The 19,002-nt window shown below is 42.0% G+C and overlaps 1 protein-coding gene and 1 pseudogene across 1 annotated transcript; one reads left to right on the top strand and one right to left on the bottom strand.

Annotated features, from left to right (window-relative positions):
- Positions 1-2,211: 2,211 nt before the first annotated feature.
- Positions 2,212-3,868, bottom strand: LOC116537291 (annotated as a pseudogene).
- Positions 3,869-7,060: 3,192 nt separating this feature from the next.
- UTP3 (UTP3 small subunit processome component) lies at positions 7,061-9,122 on the top strand. Its single transcript, XM_032259353.1, has one exon. The coding sequence runs from the start codon at positions 7,261-7,263 to the stop codon at positions 8,701-8,703; it is 1,443 nt and encodes a 480-aa protein (XP_032115244.1). The 5' UTR covers positions 7,061-7,260; the 3' UTR covers positions 8,704-9,122.
- The last annotated feature ends 9,880 nt before the right edge of the window (positions 9,123-19,002 follow it).

Genomic DNA, 19,002 nt, shown 5'->3' on the forward strand with positions numbered 1-19,002 from the left:
TAATTTTTGTATTTTTAGTAGAGATAGGGTTTCACCATGTTACCCAGGCTAGTCTCAAACTCCTGACCTCAGGCAATCCGCCCACCTTGGCCTCCCAAAGTGCTGGAATTACAGGCATGAGCCATCACACCCAGCCTCAACTATTGTCTTCAGTTCATGAAAGCTATATATTAAATATTTCACCTTGTCAATTACTTTTAAATTTGAAGACCTGTGCTGATAACTATGGAAGCTCAAAAGACAGTGTGTTGTTAAAGTCTACTGCTTTGAAGGGCTGATAGAGTATAGAAACATATGTACCTGGATTGACTGACTGCATTTCCACTGCCTTCTCACACCCCACTCCTGCAAAGAAAGATTACTATATAATCTAGTATCTATCTTAGAAACCATAACCTTTGGAGTACGAATCCGAACTTGGCTATGGACACCACATGAAAAAGCCACTGTCCACCTCACAACACAAATCAGGCACAATTACACATAACTGATAGAAAGTTTGAGATCTATGCAGGACTATGGTTATGAAGCATATGAATTTGATCCTATAGACCAAGCTTGTCCAACCCACAGCCTGCAGTCCACATGCAGCCCAGGACAACTTTGAATGCAGCCCAACACAAATTTGTAAACTTTCTTAAAAGATTATGAGTCCTTTTGCGTTTTTTTTTTTTTTTTTTGGATGGCGTCTAGCTCTGTCACCAAGGCTGCAGTACAGTGGCACACTGTCTGCTCACTGCAACCTCCACCTCCCAGGTTCAAGCAGTTCTCCTGCCTCAGCCTCCAAGTAGCTGGGATTACAGGTGCCTGCCACCACACCAAGCTAATTTTTATATTTTTAGTAGAGACAGGTTTTCACCATGTTGGCCAGGCTGGTCTCAAACTTCTGACCTCAGATGATTCACCCACCTGAGCCTCTCAAAGTGCTCAGATTACAGATGTGAGCTGCCATGCCTTGCTAGCTATTGTTAGTGTATTTTATGTGTGGCCCAAGACAATTCTTCCTCCAGTGTGGCCCAGGGAAGCCAAGAGTTTGGACACCCCCGCTATAGACACTGGAAATCTAAAAGATTGGACACTCCTGCTACAGATGTTGAGAAGCTTCTGAAGTATTTTAAGTTAGGAATTTTTAGTCATTTTTTGTTTGCTCATTTGTTTTTTAATTAAATCTCAGGTGCAGTTAATTCTTTGCCTCAGTTCCTTGCACATTATTCCGTGGAAAGCTCCTCTTCTATTTCTTTATTTTATTTATTTATTTATTTATTTTGAGATGGAGTCTTGCTGTGTAACCAGGCTGGAGTGCAGTGGTGCAATCTCGGCTCACTGCAACCTCCGCCTCCTAGGTTCAAGCAATTCTTCTGCCTCAGCCTCCCAAGTAGCTGGGACTACAGGCGCGTGCCACTACACCAGGCTAATTTTTTTTTTTTGTATTTTTAGTAGAGATGGGGTTTCATCATGGCCAGGATGGTCTCGATCTCTTGACCTCGTGATCTGCCCACCTTGGCCTCCCAAAGTGCTAGGATTACAGGCGTGAGCCACCACGCCCGGCCTTTCTATTTCTTTTAATCTCCAATCCTTGTTCCATTCTTCATCCTCCATAAGCAGCTATTCTTTTGTGTTTAATGTATATTGTTTGATCATATTACTACAAAATGTGTATTGTTATATTGTTGTGCCTGCATTTTTAATTTTTGTGAATGGTAGATTACTTATTACATTCTATTTTTACTTTTTTCCCTTAGCACATTGTTTTTAAGATCCATTCATGTTGCCGCATGGATATGTAATCTACTGCTTCCAATTACTATGTAGTTAAAATGACTATAAAATTTATCATCATAATCATGAGAATGAATGGAGGTGCCATTATTACACTGGGGTAATAGGTTAAACAGGGCTGTCCAGGGCAAGCCAGAAAGTATGATCACCCTGTGCTCCTAAATTCCATGCTGTTCTTCCTTTTTTTTTTTTTCTTTTGGCAGAGTCCCACACTGTTGCCCAGGCTGGAGTATAGTGGTGAGATCTCAGCTCCCTGCAACCTCCACCTCCCAGGTTCAAGTGACTCTCCTGCCTCAGCCTCCTGAGTAGCTGGGATTACAGGTTCCTACCACCAAGCCCGGCTACTTTTTTTGTACTTTTAGTAGAGAAGGGGTTTCGCTATGTTGGCCAAGCTGGTCTTGAACTCCTGACCTCATGATCCGCCCACCTCGGCCTCTCAAAGTGCTGGGATTACAGGCGTGAGCTACCTCGCCCAGCCTCTTCCACAGCATTTTATTGATCCGCTCTTCCAGTGATGGATATCCAGGTTGTCTCTAACTCACTGCTACCAAAAATAACTTTTCAAATAGCCTAGTACAGGCCCATTACAGATCAACTTGTGTGAGAATTTTTTTTTTTTTTGCAGTTTTTACAGTATTATTTAAACATAAAATGTACACATAAGCTGTCTACTCATTTTCTTTGCTGTGCAGCCTGGCATTGGGGTTGGTGACTCTGATGGCCAGCTGGGCAGCTCTTTCCATGATGGCTTTGTGGTTCTTGGAGGAAACATTGTGAGCAATCTCAGCACAGTAAGATTTGTTGCACATCAGCAGCACTTCCAGGTCCTTCATGTTGTGGACCAGGAACTTCTGGAAGCCACTGGGCAGCATGTACTTTGTTTTCTTGTTGCTCCCATAACCAATGTTAGGCATCAAGATCAGGCCCTTGAACGTTCTACGAACCCTGTTGTCAATACCTCTGGGTTTCCACCAGTTATGCTTAATTTTGACATATCAGTCTGACTGGTGCCAGATGAACTTCTTGGTTCTCTTTTTGAGGATCTTGGGTGTTATAAGGGGTCTAAGGGCAGCCATGATGCCAAGAAGGAGATGGCTGCCACCTCCGTCGGCAGTGCCGAGGAAGAGACATGAATTTCTTAACCAAAAAGATATCCGTAATGATTTGTAAATTTCTGATACAGGTAATTATGAACACCTATATTTGCAAAGAGACAAATGAGAATAAAGCGTAGTAGAGTACTTAGCATTGAAGGTTTTTGTAGTAACGAAAGGTATGGCTGGAAAGGTTGCTTCAGGGAAAAACTTTAGGAGAGCCACGGATGCTGTAAACTTTGTTAGTAAATGAAAGTTTTTACTATCTTGATAGTAAATGAAAGTTTCTGAACCAGGGACTAGGTGACAGAAATTATATTCTAGGAAGATATATCCGATGTACCAGATCAAAGGTACCAGAGACTGAAAGGAGGAGGCCTATTAAAGGAATAGTTGAACACCAGTATAGTATAGAAGTTAGTTACAGCACAGCATGGATTCTGAAGCTGGACTGTTCTGTTTCAATCTAGTTCTACCACTTATTAGCTTTATGATCTCACTTAAGTTATATGTGTCTCAATTTTCTCATCTCCAATTGCAATTATTATGGTAACTTTTCACAGGGTTATAATGGTTTCAAGAGCTTATAATGGTTATCTGGCACATAATAACTGCTCTCAATGTTAGCTATTATTAATTATAATTACTTCAATAGTCCAGGAAGAAATAAAGATTAGTTTAAGCTAATGTGATCATATACTACCTTCAGCACCCAGAACAAATGCCCTGAAAGAAGTATTCTAATGTGTCATCACCTAATGTGTCATTCACAGACCCCCTAACTTCCATAGTAAGAAAACCCCCTAAAGGCCATAGACTAAGACAAAAAGAATATATATTTTTAAACCTGTTGGCTCTCATTAGTGTAGCTTGCTAACTCCTGAGCCAGACATCACAATAACATAATAAAGATTCAAATTGGCTGCGTGCGGTGGCTCCCATCTGTAATCCCAGTACTTTGGGAGGCTGAGGCAGGTGGATCACCTAAGGTCAGAAGTTTGAGACCGGCTTGAACAACATGGTGAAACCCTGTCTCTACTAAAAACAGAAAAATTAGCCAGGCAAGGTGGCAGGTGCCTGTGATCCCAGCTACTTGGGAGGCTGAGGCAGGAGAATTGCTTGAACCCAGGGACTGGAGGTTGTAGTGAGCCAAGATCATACCACTGCCACTCCAGCATGAGTGACAGAGTGAGACTCTGTCTCCAAAAAAAAAAAAAAAATTCAAATTAATGATAAATCATAGTTGCCACAAATACAATTGTTAAATGTGAAGTGTTGATGAACCTAGAAACCATCATTCTCAGCAAACTGACACAAGAGCAGAAAATGAAACACTGCATGTTCTCACTCATAGGCGGGTGCTGAACAATGAGAACACATGGACACAGGGATGGGAGCACTACACACTGGGGTCTGTTGTGGGGAAATAGGGGAGGGACAGCGGGGGGTGGGGAGTTGGGGATAGATAGCATGGGGAGAAATGCCAGATATTAGGTGAAGGGGAGGAAAGCAGTAAATCACACTGCCATGTGTGTACCTATGCAACAATTTTGCATGTTCTTCACATGTAACCCAAAACCTAAAATGCAATAAAAATAAAATAAAATAAAATAAATAAATGTGAAGTGTTATTCATTATGTATTCATTTTCTCTGGGGACTCAATATTTATCTTTTTAATTTGTCATAGGCTTATGGCATAATAAGGTTATTAATCCATCTTTTCAGGAATACAAATGTCAACCAAAGAAACCTCCTTACCTAAGTGTTAAATAATTCTAACATTAGGCTATGGAAAGGTACATAGGAGCTGCTGGAATTGAAGAACTGACTTTTAAATTGTTCTTTATCAAATGGATCTGAGAAGCTGGGTGACGCGGCATGCACCTTTAATCCCAGCTACTCAGGGGGCTGAGGCAGGAGATCATTTGAGCTTAGGAGTTCTAGCCCAGCCTGGGGAACATAGCAAAAAACCTGTCTCTAAAAGGATCCGAGAATGTTGGAATACTATACTCTCTGAATAATGCAACTCTATTCTGGATACGAAATTTAATATTTAGTATAAACTAAATAATATTGTGATTATTCTCATTTAAAATATCCAAAATATTTTTATAAGTTATCTATAATAATATATGCATTTTGTTCTTGAGGTCTGACTATAAATTCTCAAATAATTTGCAATAAAAATGAACACTTAGTATTTATGTCCCCCTAAATAAAATGTAATGTAAAAAGTTAACATTTAAAGCAATGAAATAAATACAGTTCCAGCATAAATGTCATATTCTTTAAGCAATATTCCCAAAACAGCAATCTAAAGGTTATCTCTTACCCCTCTGTTCTCTTACAGCACCAGGTTTACATCACACACTGCCTTATATTCCAGTAATCTGTATGAGTGTCTTCTTTTCTACCTGATTATAAAGTCCTTAACTAGCTGATTCATCTTTGGATCCACTACTGCCTGTAGCATTCTGCAACAAACAGTAAGCAGTTAATATGTGCTGAATGACAAAATGTATTAAATTTACATTAAAAAATAAATTCAGCCAGGCACAGTGGCTCACTCCTGAAATCCCAACACTTTGGGAGGCCAAGGCAGGTGGATCACCTGAGGTCGGGAGTTCAAGGCCAGCCTGACGAACATGGAGAAACGTCGTCTCTACCAAAAATACAAAATTTTCTGGGCGTGGTGGCCGGCGCCTGTAATCCCAGCTACTCGGGAGGCTGAGGCAGAAGAGTGGCTTGAACCCAGGAGGCAGAGGTTGCGGTGAGCCGAGATCACGCCATTGAACTCCAGCCTGGGCAACAAAAGCGAAACTCCGTCTCAAAAAAGAAAAAATTAAATTAAATAAATAAATAAATTCATGCTTACCATCAGAACATAACTTTAACCCATATCTTCATAATTAAATTTTATTTTCTAAAATCTTATAAAAAATTCAAAATGTTTCACACACTTAAGTACTTTGCAAATGTTAAGTTCAAAGTATCACTTTTCTAGAATTTTGTATTATTTTTATTAACCTAATGACACTATACTTTCTGCAAAGAAATGGTCACCATTTACTTTATTTTGAGACAGGGTCTCGGTCTGTCACCCAGGCTGGAATGCAGTGGCGTGATCTCAGCTCACTGCCACCTCCGCCTCCCAGGTTCATGCGATTCTCCTGCCTCAGCCTCCCCAGTAGCTGGAATTATAGGCACCTGCTACCATGCCCCCCTAATTTTTTGTATTTTTAGTAGAGACTGGGTTTCACCACGTTGGTCAGGCTGGTTTTGCCCTCCTGACCTCAAGTGATCCACCCACCTCGGTCTCCCCAAGTGTTAAGATTACAGGCGTGAGCCACCGCGCCCGGCCACGTCACCATTAATTTTAGCAACGTATCAGAAGTTCAGCTTCCAACTACCTACAATAAAATGTATCATAATACTAACCCTGAACCTTTCATATGTAATGCCTAAAAACTTACACCCTGAATTACTCTAACATTACAGGGCAGAGCTCCCTGAGAAGAGTCAGACCCTGCAGCAGGGCTCTGCCTTCCCACCGTCAGCCCTCGGAGACATCTAGGTTTATCAATCCCCGTGGAGCAGGTCACCGAGCCCTGTGAGCAGGGAGAGGGCGACGGTGATGAGTTAAACCAGAGCCGGGGGCCCAGTCTGCTGCGCTCCCGCCCGGAAACCTCCCGTGGGACCCTGGAGTCCGGCGACGCTGCCTGAGGCTGGGGTGCCCAGAATTATAGTATTTGGGCGGGGGAGCGGGGAGAAATAGAGAAAAACAATCTAATTAACTTCCAGCCTGATAAACAGAAGACAGAATACAAAGCAAGGGAGCAGGAAAACTACACCAGCACTCAACTACGGGTCGCAAGCGCTGGGTACACACAGTTCAAAATCAAAGGAACGCCCCCGGGACTTCTCCGGGGTGTAAAACGCAGCGCCCTCTATTGGCCATCGCGACCTCGCCTAGAGGTACAGTCAGGATTCTGTCCCCCAGCCACGCCCAGGCTCTAGAGAGTAAGCGCATTAGCCCCGGAAGGGTTCTGTGGAACGAAACTTCCATATCCTATCGTTTCCACACGGAAAGATTTTAATTCACCGGAATCGATTGGCGTTAAAGGGCACAGCGAAAAGGAAGTTGGTATCAATGTGACCTCGCCTAAGGGACCGAGCGGAAGTCCTGGAGTCCACGCCGCGCGGCATGCTGGGGGCCGGAAGGAAGAGGAAATTCCGGTAGCCGATCCGGCGTCTGCAAACTCCCGTGGTAGGGGAGCGCGCGGCTGTTTAAAGCCACGAGTTGCCGGAGCGCCTGATTCCTACGCCGAAGTCAGAAGTAGCCTAAAGTCCGCAGTCGCTGTAGAACCTGAGACTGTGTGTGAGCCATGGTGGGGAGATCCCGGCGGCGCGGAGCAGCTAAGTGGGCAGCTGTGCGAGCCAAGGCAGGTCCCACCCTCACCGACGAAAATGGAGATGATTTAGGATTGCCACCCTCACCGGGGGACACCAGCTATTACCAAGATCAGGTAGATGATTTTCATGAGGCACGAGCCCGGGCCGCCTTAGCTAAGGGCTGGAATGAAGTACAGAGTGGAGACGAGGAGGATGGCGAGGAGGAGGAGGAGGAGGAGGAGGTGCTAGCCCTAGATATGGAGGATGAGGACGACGAAGATGGAGGGAGTGCGGGGGAGGAGGAGGAGAATGCCGATGATGATGATGGTGGGAGCTCCGTGCAGAATGAAGCTGAGGCCTCTGTGGATCCCAGTTTGTCGTGGGGTCAGAGGAAAAAACTTTACTATGACACGGACTATGGTTCCAAGTCCCGAGGCCGGCAGAGTCAACAGGAGGCAGAGGAGGAGGAAAGAGAGGAGGAGGAGGAGGCACAGCTCATTCAGCGGCGCCTAGCCCAAGCGCTGCAAGAGGATGATTTTGGTGTCGCCTGGGTTGAGGCCTTTGCAAAACCAGTGCCTCAGGTAGATGAAGCTGAGACACGGGTCGTGAAAGATTTAGCTAAAGTTTCAGTGAAAGAGAAGCTGAAAATGTTGCGAAAGGAATCACCAGAACTCTTGGAGCTGATAGAAGACCTGAAAGTCAAGTTGACAGAGGTGAAGGATGAGCTGGAGCCATTGTTACAGTTGGTGGAACAGGGGGTCATTCCACCCGGAAAAGGAAGCCAATACTTGAGGACCAAGTACAACCTCTACTTGAATTATTGTTCGAACATCAGTTTTTACTTGATCCTGAAAGCTAGGAGAGCCCCAGCACATGGACATCCTGTCATAGAAAGGCTTGTTACCTACCGACATTTGATCAACAAGCTGTCAGTCGTGGATCAGAAGCTGTCCTCGGAAATTCGTCATCTGTTGACACTTAAGGATGATGCTGTAAAGAAAGAACTGATTCTCAAAGTAAAATCCATCAAGACCAAACCAAAGTCTGTTTCAAAGACTTCTGCTGCTGCCTGTGCTGTTACAGATCTTTCTGATGATTCTGATTTTGACGAAGAAGCTAAACTGAAGTACTATAAAGAACTAGAAGACAGGCAAAAGCTGAAGAGAAAGAAAGAAGAAAACAGCACTGAAAAACAGGCTCTTGAAGATCAAAATGCAAAGAGAGCCATTACCTATCAAATTGCTAAAAATAGGGGACTTACTCCTAGGAGAAAGAAGATTGATCGCAATCCCAGAGTGAAACACAGGGAGAAGTTCAGAAGAGCCAAAATTCGAAGAAGAGGCCAGGTTCGTGAAGTTCGTAAAGAAGAGCAACGTTATAGTGGAGAATTATCTGGCATTCGTGCAGGAGTTAAAAAGAGCATTAAGCTTAAATGAAGTTTTTGCTTAGCATAAGGTTTTTGGCAATTTTGGATCAATAAATTTTTACTTTTAACTAAAATGATTGTATTAATGTATAATACTTTAAATTTTAAAAATTCTTGTCCACAGGGAAATTTGGGTTATTGGACAATTTATATTAAGGTTATAAGAACTGTGGGAGCAATATGAAGGTGCTTAAGAGATGATGTTGAAGTTTTCCAATATTCTGTTAAGTATTAGCTTAGGAAATTTTCACAGTTCATTGTGGAATGTTAACCAAACTTAGAACATGTGTAACTTTTGGCATAAAGAGAATGCACCTTTGACCGTTATTTGAAAGGCAGCCTATAAAATAGTTCTGACATATTTTATTTACCTAACTATAATTATTGGGCCAGATACTTGTTAATAAATGGGCTTAATGTCAACATGGATTTCATACATTCTATGTGGTTTAAAAGCAAAGAAATAAAACCAGTTAAAAGTAGAAAAATGAAAAGATATGCCTTAATTACATCAATTGTCAATATTTTCTCATAGTTCTTAATGTAGCACATAAGATAAAAATTCCATTTCCACTTCTTTACTGGTGATTTGCAGTGGTTGCTGCTTGTACCTGCACTCTGCTAAAAATTTGCTATAATTACTACTAGGTAAGCATAACTTTAAGTGGCAACAAAGTTCTATTTTTCCTTCCCCCCCCCACCCAGCTTTTTCTTTTTTGAGACAGGGTCTCACTCTGTAGCCCAGGCTGGATTACAACAGCAGGATCTCAGCTCACTGCAACTCTGCCTCCTGCCTCAGCCTCCCAAGTAGCTGGCATTACAGGCACTCGACACCATGTCCAGGTAATTTTTGTATTTTTAGTAGAGACAGGGTTTCGCCATTTTGGCCAGGCTGGTCCTGGACTCCTGAGCTCAGGTGATCCGTCCACCTCAGCTCCTCTCAAAGTGCTGGGATTACTGGTGTCAGCTATGGCGCCCAGCTCAAACTTCTATTTTTCTTTGCTACTCTGGTCTTTAAGTAGGGGGAAGATGTTGAGGTGGTGAATGTAAAAATAGGATGTTACCATGGAAGAAAATGAGAGGACTAGGGAATGAAACAAAAAAGTCCTAATTTCCTCCTTGTGTTACTGTTTATTCAGTAAACATTGTGCTAGCTACTAGAGATGCAGAGATGATGCATGGTTAATATTTATTGAACACGGCCAGGTGCCGTGACTCAACGCCTGTAATCCCAGCACTTTGGGAGACCGAGGTGGATGGATCACCTGAGGTCAAGAGTTCGAGACCAGCCTGACCTATGAGGTGAAACCCCGTCTCTACTAAAAATAAAAAATCAGCCAGGTGTGGCGGCAAATGCCTGTAGTCCCTGCTACTCAGGAGGTTGAGGCAGGGGAATTGCTTAAACCCAGGAGGTGGAGGTTGCAGTGAGCCAAGATGGTGCCATTGCACTCCCGCTTGGACCACAAAGTGAAACCCCCATCCAAAAAAAAAAAAAAAAAAAAAAATTATTGAACACTTGCCATGTACTAGTTGTCACCTCATTTGAATCTTTACAATAAGTTGCTGGGCGTGGTGGCTCACATCTAATCCCAGTACTTTGGGAGGCTGAGGTGGGCGGATCACCTGAGGTCGGGAGTTCGAGACCAGCCTGACCAACATGGAGAAACCCCGTCTCTACTAAAAATGCAAAATTAGCCGGGCGCGGTGGCTCAAGCCTGTAATCCCAGCACTTTGGGAGGCCGAGGCAGGTGGATCACGAGGTCAAGAGATCGAGACCATCCTGGTCAACATGGTGAAACCCCGTCTCTACTAAAATTACAAAAAATTAGCTGGGCGTGGTGGTGCATGCCTATAATCCCAGTTACTCGGGAGGCTGAGGCAGGAGAATCACTTGAGATGGAGGTTGTGGTGAGCCGAGATTGTGCCATTGCACTCCAGCCTTGGCAACGAGCGAAACTGTATAAAAATAAAAATAAAAAATAAAAAAATCTTTACGATAACTTTATAAGGTGGTACAGATGAGGATGCTGAAATTTTGGAAGTTTGACTTTCTAAAGGGCAGCTGCTTGAAATCTGAACCCAAACCAATGTGAGCATTCGTTCTCTTAGCTGCTGGCTTATAGCTGCTTCCTCAGAGTAGCACACAAGACAAATTATTTTGCTTCTTTATAAATAAAAGAGGTAGGTTGGAAATAAAAGTAACAGTGCTTGCTAAGGTAGCTTTTCTGAACACTTGTGCTTGTTTCCTTATTTCTCATAACAACCTTATGTGGTAAATTCTATTATCCATATTTTGAAAAGAAAAAAAATGGCAAAGAAAAGTAACTTTCTCAAGGTCACACAGCTATTAAGTGGAAATAGCCTGGGTGTCAGCAAGACTCAGTCTCAAAGAAGAAAGTATTTGGTGTTCAACCAGGCATGGCTGTATCTACAGTCACAGCTGTTGGGAACCAGAATTTCAATCCAGCCTTTCTGGCTTCTGAACCCAATTCTATACTTGCTTTTTTGATAATAGAAAAAATACAAATTTTGGAGTTAACAGGATGATTTTCAATTAATCTCTGAGTTTCATTTTCTTCATCTGTATAAGTCTCTTATTATACTTATCTTGGAGAAGCCATAGGTCAGTAGGTAAGAGCAGACTGTAGTTAAACTACTGGGTTGTTTTTTGGGGGGTACAGGGAGGGATTGTTTGTTTTGTTTTGTTTTGAGACAGTCTCACTCTGTCGCCCAGGCTGGAGTGCAGTGGTGCAGTCTTGGCTCATTTCAACCTCAACCTCCCAGGTTCAAGCAATTCTCCTGCCTCACATTCCGGACTAGCTGAGACTACAGTCATGTGCCAGCACACCTGGCTAATTTTTGTTTGTTTTGTTTGTTTGTTTGTTTGTTTTGTTTTTTGGTAGAGACAGGGTTTCTCCATGTTGGCCAGGCTGGTTTTGAACTTCCAGCCTCAAGCAATCCATCTGCCTCAGCCTCCCAAAGTTCTGGTATTACAGGCCTGAGCCACCATGCCTGACCAGACTACTGGATTTGTAACCCAGCTCCATCACTTAGTACCCAGGATTTGGGCAAATTATTTGATCTATTATTTAGTTTTCACAACTAAAATGGAGATAATAGTACTGACTCTGTAGAGTTATGAGGATTAAGTGAATTAAAGTATGTAAAGTGCCTAGAACAGTGTTGGCTTATAAATGAGAAATTAATATCCTGAGTTAGGGAGGAAAGGGTAGCATTGGATAAGCACATGAGCTATAGAAAATCTAGAAGAGGGCAAAAAGGACATGAAGTTAGAGGTTGAATGTATTTGGGCCAGATGCGGTGGCTCACACCTGTAATTCCAGCACTTTGGGAGGCTGAGGCTGGTGGATCGCCTGAGGTCAGGAGTTTGATATCAGCCTGGCCAACATGGTGAAACCCAGTCTAATAAAAATACAAAAATTAGCCGGGCATGGTGGCACACACCTGTAATCCCAGCTACTCGGGAGGCTGAGGCAGGAGAATCACTTGAAACTGAGAGGTGGAGGTTGCAGTGAGCCGACCGAGATTGCACCACTGCACTCTAGTCTGGGTGACAGCAAGACTCTATCTCAAAGAAAAAAGAAAAAAAATATTTGGTGTTAAACCAGGCATGGCTGTACCTGCAGTCACAGCTATTGGGAGGCTGAAGCAGGAGGATTGCTTGAGCCTAAGAGTTCGAGGCCAGCCTGAGCAACATAGTGAGATTCTACAAAATAATTTTTTTCAAATGTTCAAAGAAAGTATCTTGTGTTTTATATCAAATCCCTGCCACATATATATGGTGGGGTGGGGGGCCAGGGGGAGATTATAGATTGGCAGATAGATGTGGTAAGAAACAAAATGATGTTTTAAAGGAAGAAAAATCTTCCAGTTAGAAAAGTGAGGGGAAAAGCCCCACTTTTATATATTCCTTTAGAGACTTCACAACACTTTATAAAAATTACCAATTCATCATTTGGATTAGCTAGGATGTAGATGGTGATATCCTATATTATAAACATAAAACATGGCTTTGTCTGATGCAAGTTAATAGCAAAATACATTGTTGGATGTAATATTTACATCTTTCAAAATTTGGTGTGTGTGTGTGTGTTTTTTTTTTGTTGTTGTTTTTTTGAGACGGAGTTTCGCTATGTCACCCAGGCTGCAGTGCAATGCCGCCATCTCGGCTCACTGGACACTTCACCTCCTGGGTTCAAGCGATTCTCCTGCCTAAGCCTCCCGAGTAGCTGGGATTACAGGCATGCGCCACTACCTCTGGCTAATTTTGTATTTTTAGTAGAGACCGAATTTCTCCATGTTGGTCAGGCTGGTCTCTAACTTCGGACTGCAGGTGATCGGCCTGTCTTGGCCTCTCAAAGTGCTGTGACTACAGGTGTGAGCTACTGATCCTGGCCTTTTTTTTGAGATGGAGTCTTGCTCTGTAACCCAGGCTGGAGTGCAGTGGCACAATTTTGGTTTACCGCAACCTCCACCTCCCAGGTTCAAGTGATTCTCCAGCTTCAGTCTCCCAAATAGATGGGATTACAAGGGTGCACCACCACACCCAGGTAATTTTTGTGTTTTTAGTACAGACGGGGTTTCACTATGTTGGCCAGGCTGGTCTCAAACTCCTGACCTCAGGTGATCCGCCCACCTCACTCTCCCAAAGTGCTGGGATTACAGGCGTGAGCCACCGTGCCTGGCCACATCTTTCAAAATGTGTATGTATATTTAACAGACATTTAAAGTGTACTGAGATGTGCTGGGTACTGTCACTGGTGCACGTATAATAAGTCGTTAACCAGTGTGATGATCTTTTGTAAAGATTTAGTTTGTGAACTCTGGAGAGTTTCATGGATAAGAGGTCCAATAAAGTAGATTACTGGTAGCAGATATCAATACAAAGCATCAACAACCTGTTAGTTTTATGGCAGCATATTAAACTATAAACAGCTATGAAAAATACAAAATATTAAAAATTAAAGTAGAAGAAAACATCAAATTAGTGATCCATTAAATAGGTAGTGATGTACTTACTCTGCCACTAATCAGCCTGCTGGCTTTGGGCTAGTCAATTCTCTAAGCCACAGTTTCTTACCTATGTTCTTATCTATGAATAAGTTAAATAAGATGAACATGCCACTTTAATTTTTGTGTAGAAATAAATTTTATTCCCTTCTCAGACCTCTAAGAACTACCCAATGGTCAAAGGTTTTGGCAAACTGGAAAATTACTTTTTGTGATCTAAAAGATAAAAATTAGCTTAGATAACTTGAATAATTAATTGTATTCATATATCTTACACAAAATATTTGATCTATCAGGAATGGCTGGAGTTGCTAGGAAAAAGAATTTTAAGTTACTATGTTAAATTAACATTACCAGAATAATTTCGGATAAGTGGAACTTAGTAGGCTTTACATCTCAGAGATCACAATGATGAACGGGTACTGACAGGAACACTGAATTATAGATGTTACCCAAAAAATCATGTATCTAAATAGAATTTAAAATCACACTGAAAAAACGCTGCTTCAGCTAATCAGATTATATTTTTTATTCTTAAAAACAAAATTGTAATGTGCCTTTGAAAGTTTAAAAAACAGAAACAGGCTGGGCACAGTAACTCCTGCTGGTAATCCCAGCACTGCGAGAGGCCGAGGCAGGCAGATCACTTGCAGTTAGGAGTTCGAGACCAGCCTGGCCAACATGGCAAAACCCCATCTCTACTAAAAAATGAAAAATAAGCCGGGCATGGTGGCTCACGCCTATAATCCTAGCCTTTGGGAGGCTGAGGTGGGTGGATCACCTAAGGTCAGGAGTTCAAGACCAGCCTGGCCATCATGGTGAAACCCCATCTTTAAAAAAAAAAAAAAATGAAAAATAGAAAAATAAAATCAGACAGGTGTGGCAGTGCACTCCTTTAGTCCCAGCTACTTGGGAGGCTGAAGCAGGAGAATCACTTGAACTGGGAGGCAGAGGTTGCAGTGAGCACTCCAGCCTGGGCAACAGAGAAAGACTCTGTCTCAAAAAAGAAATAAAGTATAGAAAATGTATACCCCTCTCATCAACAAATATTAGTCTGTATTTTTTTAAATTTTGTTTAAGATATATTTTCTCATATCTGAGTTTTTAATTGGTAGTTACTTTATGTATTCCAGATGATATCTTTTTATTCAGCTATTGTTAAAAAATAAAAACAGTGATTTTACATTTGCTTCAAAGTGAAGTTCTAAATGATAACAAGTATCAAGAATCAACATTTGTTAAACTACAAAACAAAAAAATCTGGAGGAAACTAGTAAAATGTCCTGCTTTAAGAAAGGCAATATGACTTCAATTACCTCATTTAAAAAAAAAAAAAAAAAAAAGAAAGGCAATAAAGGGAAGTGACTGGGAAGAGTTTGGCCTCCAGAGCCATATTAAGTTCAAAGCCCTGTATCACCCACTTACCATGTGTCTTTGGTCTACTTAAACCTTTCTGTGCTACAATCTCCTCACATTGAATAATATGTAATAATCAATAGTTTAAATAATCATATAACATCAATTTAGAAGAACACTTGGCAGGTAGTAAGTGCTTCATGTTAGTTACTATTTTTTTAAGTCCAATTTAAAAAAACTAGCCAGATGTGGTAGCTCAGACCTGTAATCCCAGGACTTTGGGAGGCTGAGATAGGAGATGTTCAAGACCCAGGTGTTCAAGACTAACCTAGGCAATAAAAAACATGCAAAAAATTAGCTGGGCATGGTAGCACACGAGCCTGTAGTCCCAGCTTCTCGGGAGGCTGAGGTGGGAGGACCACCAGGGCCTGAGGAGGTTGAGGCTGCAGTGAGGCATGATGGCCCCACTACACTCCAGCCCAGGCTGCAGAGTGAGACCCTGATTTTTTTTAAAAAAGCGATTTACTCCACTTGAATAAGTTAATTTCTCTTTGGTTCTACCATAATGGTTCTTAAACTAGGATGTCCAAGGATCAGTTGGTAAGTTTAAAGTACAGATTCCTGTGCCCTACCTCCACCGATTCTGATTCAGCTGGCCTGGCGTTGGTCCCAGGGATCTCTGTTTTAACAGGCATGCAACATGATTCTGATCCAAATGGTCTACAGAATATGTTTTGGGAAACACTATTCTGGGTTTCTCTCAGCTAATAACATTAGGCATATGAATGAAGTTAATTACAAGAGTGAGGTATAATGTGTAATTACCATGGGACTACAAAACCTTTAGTCCTGAGAATCTTGAAAACAATAGGCCTCCCTGCCCGTGTCCCCAGAACCATGGCATAGTCCTAATCACATTTTGCATATGACACTGGGTTCCTGGACTTCCTGAAGCCAGGAGTCCATGGACCTCAGTTAGAAAACTTTATGGTAGGCCAGGGGCAGTGGCTCATGCCTGTAATCTCAGCACTTTGGGAGGCTGAGGCAGGCAGATCATGAGATCAGGAGATCGAGACCATCCTGGCCAACATGGTAACACCCTGCCTCTACTAAAAATACAAAAATTAGTGGGGCGTGGCAGTGAACTCCTATAATCCTGGCTGCTCAGGAAGCTGAGGCACGAGAATCACTTGAACCTGGGAGGTGGAGGTTGCAGTGAGCCGACAGTGCACCACTGCACTCCAGCCTGGTGACAGAGCAAGACTCCGTCTCAAAAAAAAAAAAAAAAAAAGAAAAAGAAAAAAGAAAACTTTATGCTATGGGGGCTGTACTTTTTACTCTTGTGCATTGTTTTATATGCCCTATTTTAAGACATATAACAGACAATTTTCCCATAGTGGGGTGAGGATTATACAGATTAAGTAGATGATCAAATTCTATCAGCACCTAAAATTTTTTTACATTTATTAAATGACCTCGTTTAGAAATACTTACTTTTTTTTCACACTACACTTGAACATACATAAAAAGGGAAATATAAATGTAAGCTAAATAAGTTACTCCTTAAGCTTCTTATTCAGTCTAGTTTCTTTTTTTAAATTCCTTTTATTCAGATACCTGATGGTCACAGAGAGAATCAAAGAATTTTTATGTGATCTTAAGAGGAAAGAGCCTTAAAAATAAGTGAGGCTGGGTGTGGTAGCTCACACCTGTAATCTCAGAATTTCAGGAGGCCAACTTGGGCAGATCACTTGAGCACAGGAGTTCAAGACCAGCCTACACAACAGAGTGAAACCCTGCCTCTACTAAAAAATGCAAAAATTAGCTGGGCATGGTGGCATGTGCCTATGGTCCCAGCTATTTTCGAGGCTGAGGTGGGAGGATCACTTGAGCCTGGGAAGTCAAGGCTGCAGTGAGCCATGATTGCGCCACTACACTCTACCCTGGGTGAGAAGGAGGCCGTCTCAAAAAAATAAAAAATAAAATGAGGGGGCCTGAGAGCTACTTAGGAATAGTACAAGGAATAAGTAGTACAAAAAATAAATCTTTTGTGCATTGTAAAAAGGAGAAAAAAAGGATGCTAACTGGGAAGAGGCATAGATTTATTACAATTAAAGCAATTAACTGCTCAAATTGGATGCTATGGGACCTCAAAAATGGCAGTGTACCTCTCTACATGGGGTGAGCAGAGAAACTTTCACAGATCTTTTTTGAGTAGAATTTGGGAGAGGAAGAGTAGGTACCACAATATGAGTAATGTCAAACATGTTAAAGCTTAGCCAATGGCAACAAGGGGTAAGACAAGATAGGAGGATAATATTGGAAAGATACAAAGGGGTTAGATCATCAAAGACCTTAGTAGGTAGTCAATGCACTTAGATTGTATCCCAGATATAAATAAGTGAACCCAGATTTTTAAGAAACGATGTGGCATAATTAAGTGAAAGTTCAGAAAAGTAAATTACTCATTCTAGCTGCCGTAGAGTAGGGCAACTGGAATAGATTAAAACCAGAGGCAGGGAAAACAATGAGGAGTCCTTTGCAATAATACCGGCAAGAAAAGATAAAGCTTTAAAGCAGAGGACAGGCTGGGCGCCGTGGTTCATGCCTGTAATCCCAGCCCTTCCGGAGGCGGAGACGGGTGGATCATTTGAGGTTAGGAATTTGAGACCAGCCTGACCAAAATGGTGAAACCCCGTCTCCACTAAAAATACAATAATTAGGCGGGCATGGTGGTGCACTCCTGTAATCCCAGCTACTCTGGAGGCTGAGGCAAGGGAATTGCTTGAACTCAGGAGGAGAGGTTGCAGTGTGCCAAGACAGCGCCACTACACTCCAGCCTGGGCAACAAGAGCCAAGCTCTATCACAAAAAAAAAAGCTGAAGGAGAAAGCATGAGAGTTGGGACAAACTGGATACGTTCATAGAAATCTTCAGCAACATCATCATGATGATTATTATTATTCGAGACAGAGTCTCACTCTGTCACCCAGGCTGGAGTGCAGTGGCACGATCTCGGCTCACTGCAACTTCCGCCTCCCGGCTTCAAGCGATTCTCCTGCCTCAGCCTCTCGAGTAGACGGAACTACAGCCATACATCACCATGTCTGGCTTTTTTTTTTTTGTATTTTTTGTAGAAATGGGGTTTCACCATGCTTGCCAGGCTGGTTTCAAACTACTGACCTCGTGATCCGCCCACCTCGGCCTCCCAAAGTGCTGAGATTACAGGCATGAGCCACTGTGTCCGGCCAGCAACATTATTAAGATAAACACTAGCTGGGCCTGGTGGCTCACACCTGTAATCTCAGCTATGCTGTAGGCTGAGGTGTCTCTGGAGTCTCTTTAGACCTGTAAAGCAATGTATTGTCAGTGATGCAGAAGTAGGAGAAATCTTTCTTCAATTCTCTGATTTAGCCATTCATAATACTGAAAATAATTGACCCGTAAGTATGATATTATTATAAACTACATATTTCCATTTATGCCCAAGGAGATTATTTAGAAATTTGAAAGTAAGAATAATCTCAAATTTTGGCAAAAGAAATTGTAGTAGGAACTCACTATGGTTTCCAGCAATGATTATGTTATTTGAATATTGTTCTTGAATATTGTTTTTGCATATCTTGACTAACTCTGGACGCTGAGGTGGGAGGATTGCTTGAAGCCAGGAGTTCAACAGCAGCCTGGGCAACGTAGAGAGCCTCCATCTCTAAAATAATAATAATAAACACTCAAAAAAGACACAAATATGATCAGCTCCTCTTGAATTCTATTTCACCACAGTATATACAAGGAACACAACTTTACTGTTAGGTCTTCATAAAAAAGATATAATTATGAAACTATGAATCAAAATAGCCCCTCAATGTGTTTTATTTTCTATTTAAAAGCAATGCATCCATTACAGACTACTTGCAAATACA

Source organism: Sapajus apella, unplaced genomic scaffold, assembly GCF_009761245.1.
Source record: "Sapajus apella isolate SASKATOON/1434 unplaced genomic scaffold, GSC_monkey_1.0 scaffold108, whole genome shotgun sequence".
In the NCBI taxonomy this organism is placed as follows: domain Eukaryota; kingdom Metazoa; phylum Chordata; class Mammalia; order Primates; family Cebidae; genus Sapajus; species Sapajus apella.

Excerpts from the sequence above, each read along its gene's own strand:
- UTP3 (XM_032259353.1), top strand. The coding sequence starts at position 7,261 with ATGGTGGGGAGATCCCGGCGGCGCGGAGCAGCTAAGTGGGCAGCTGTG.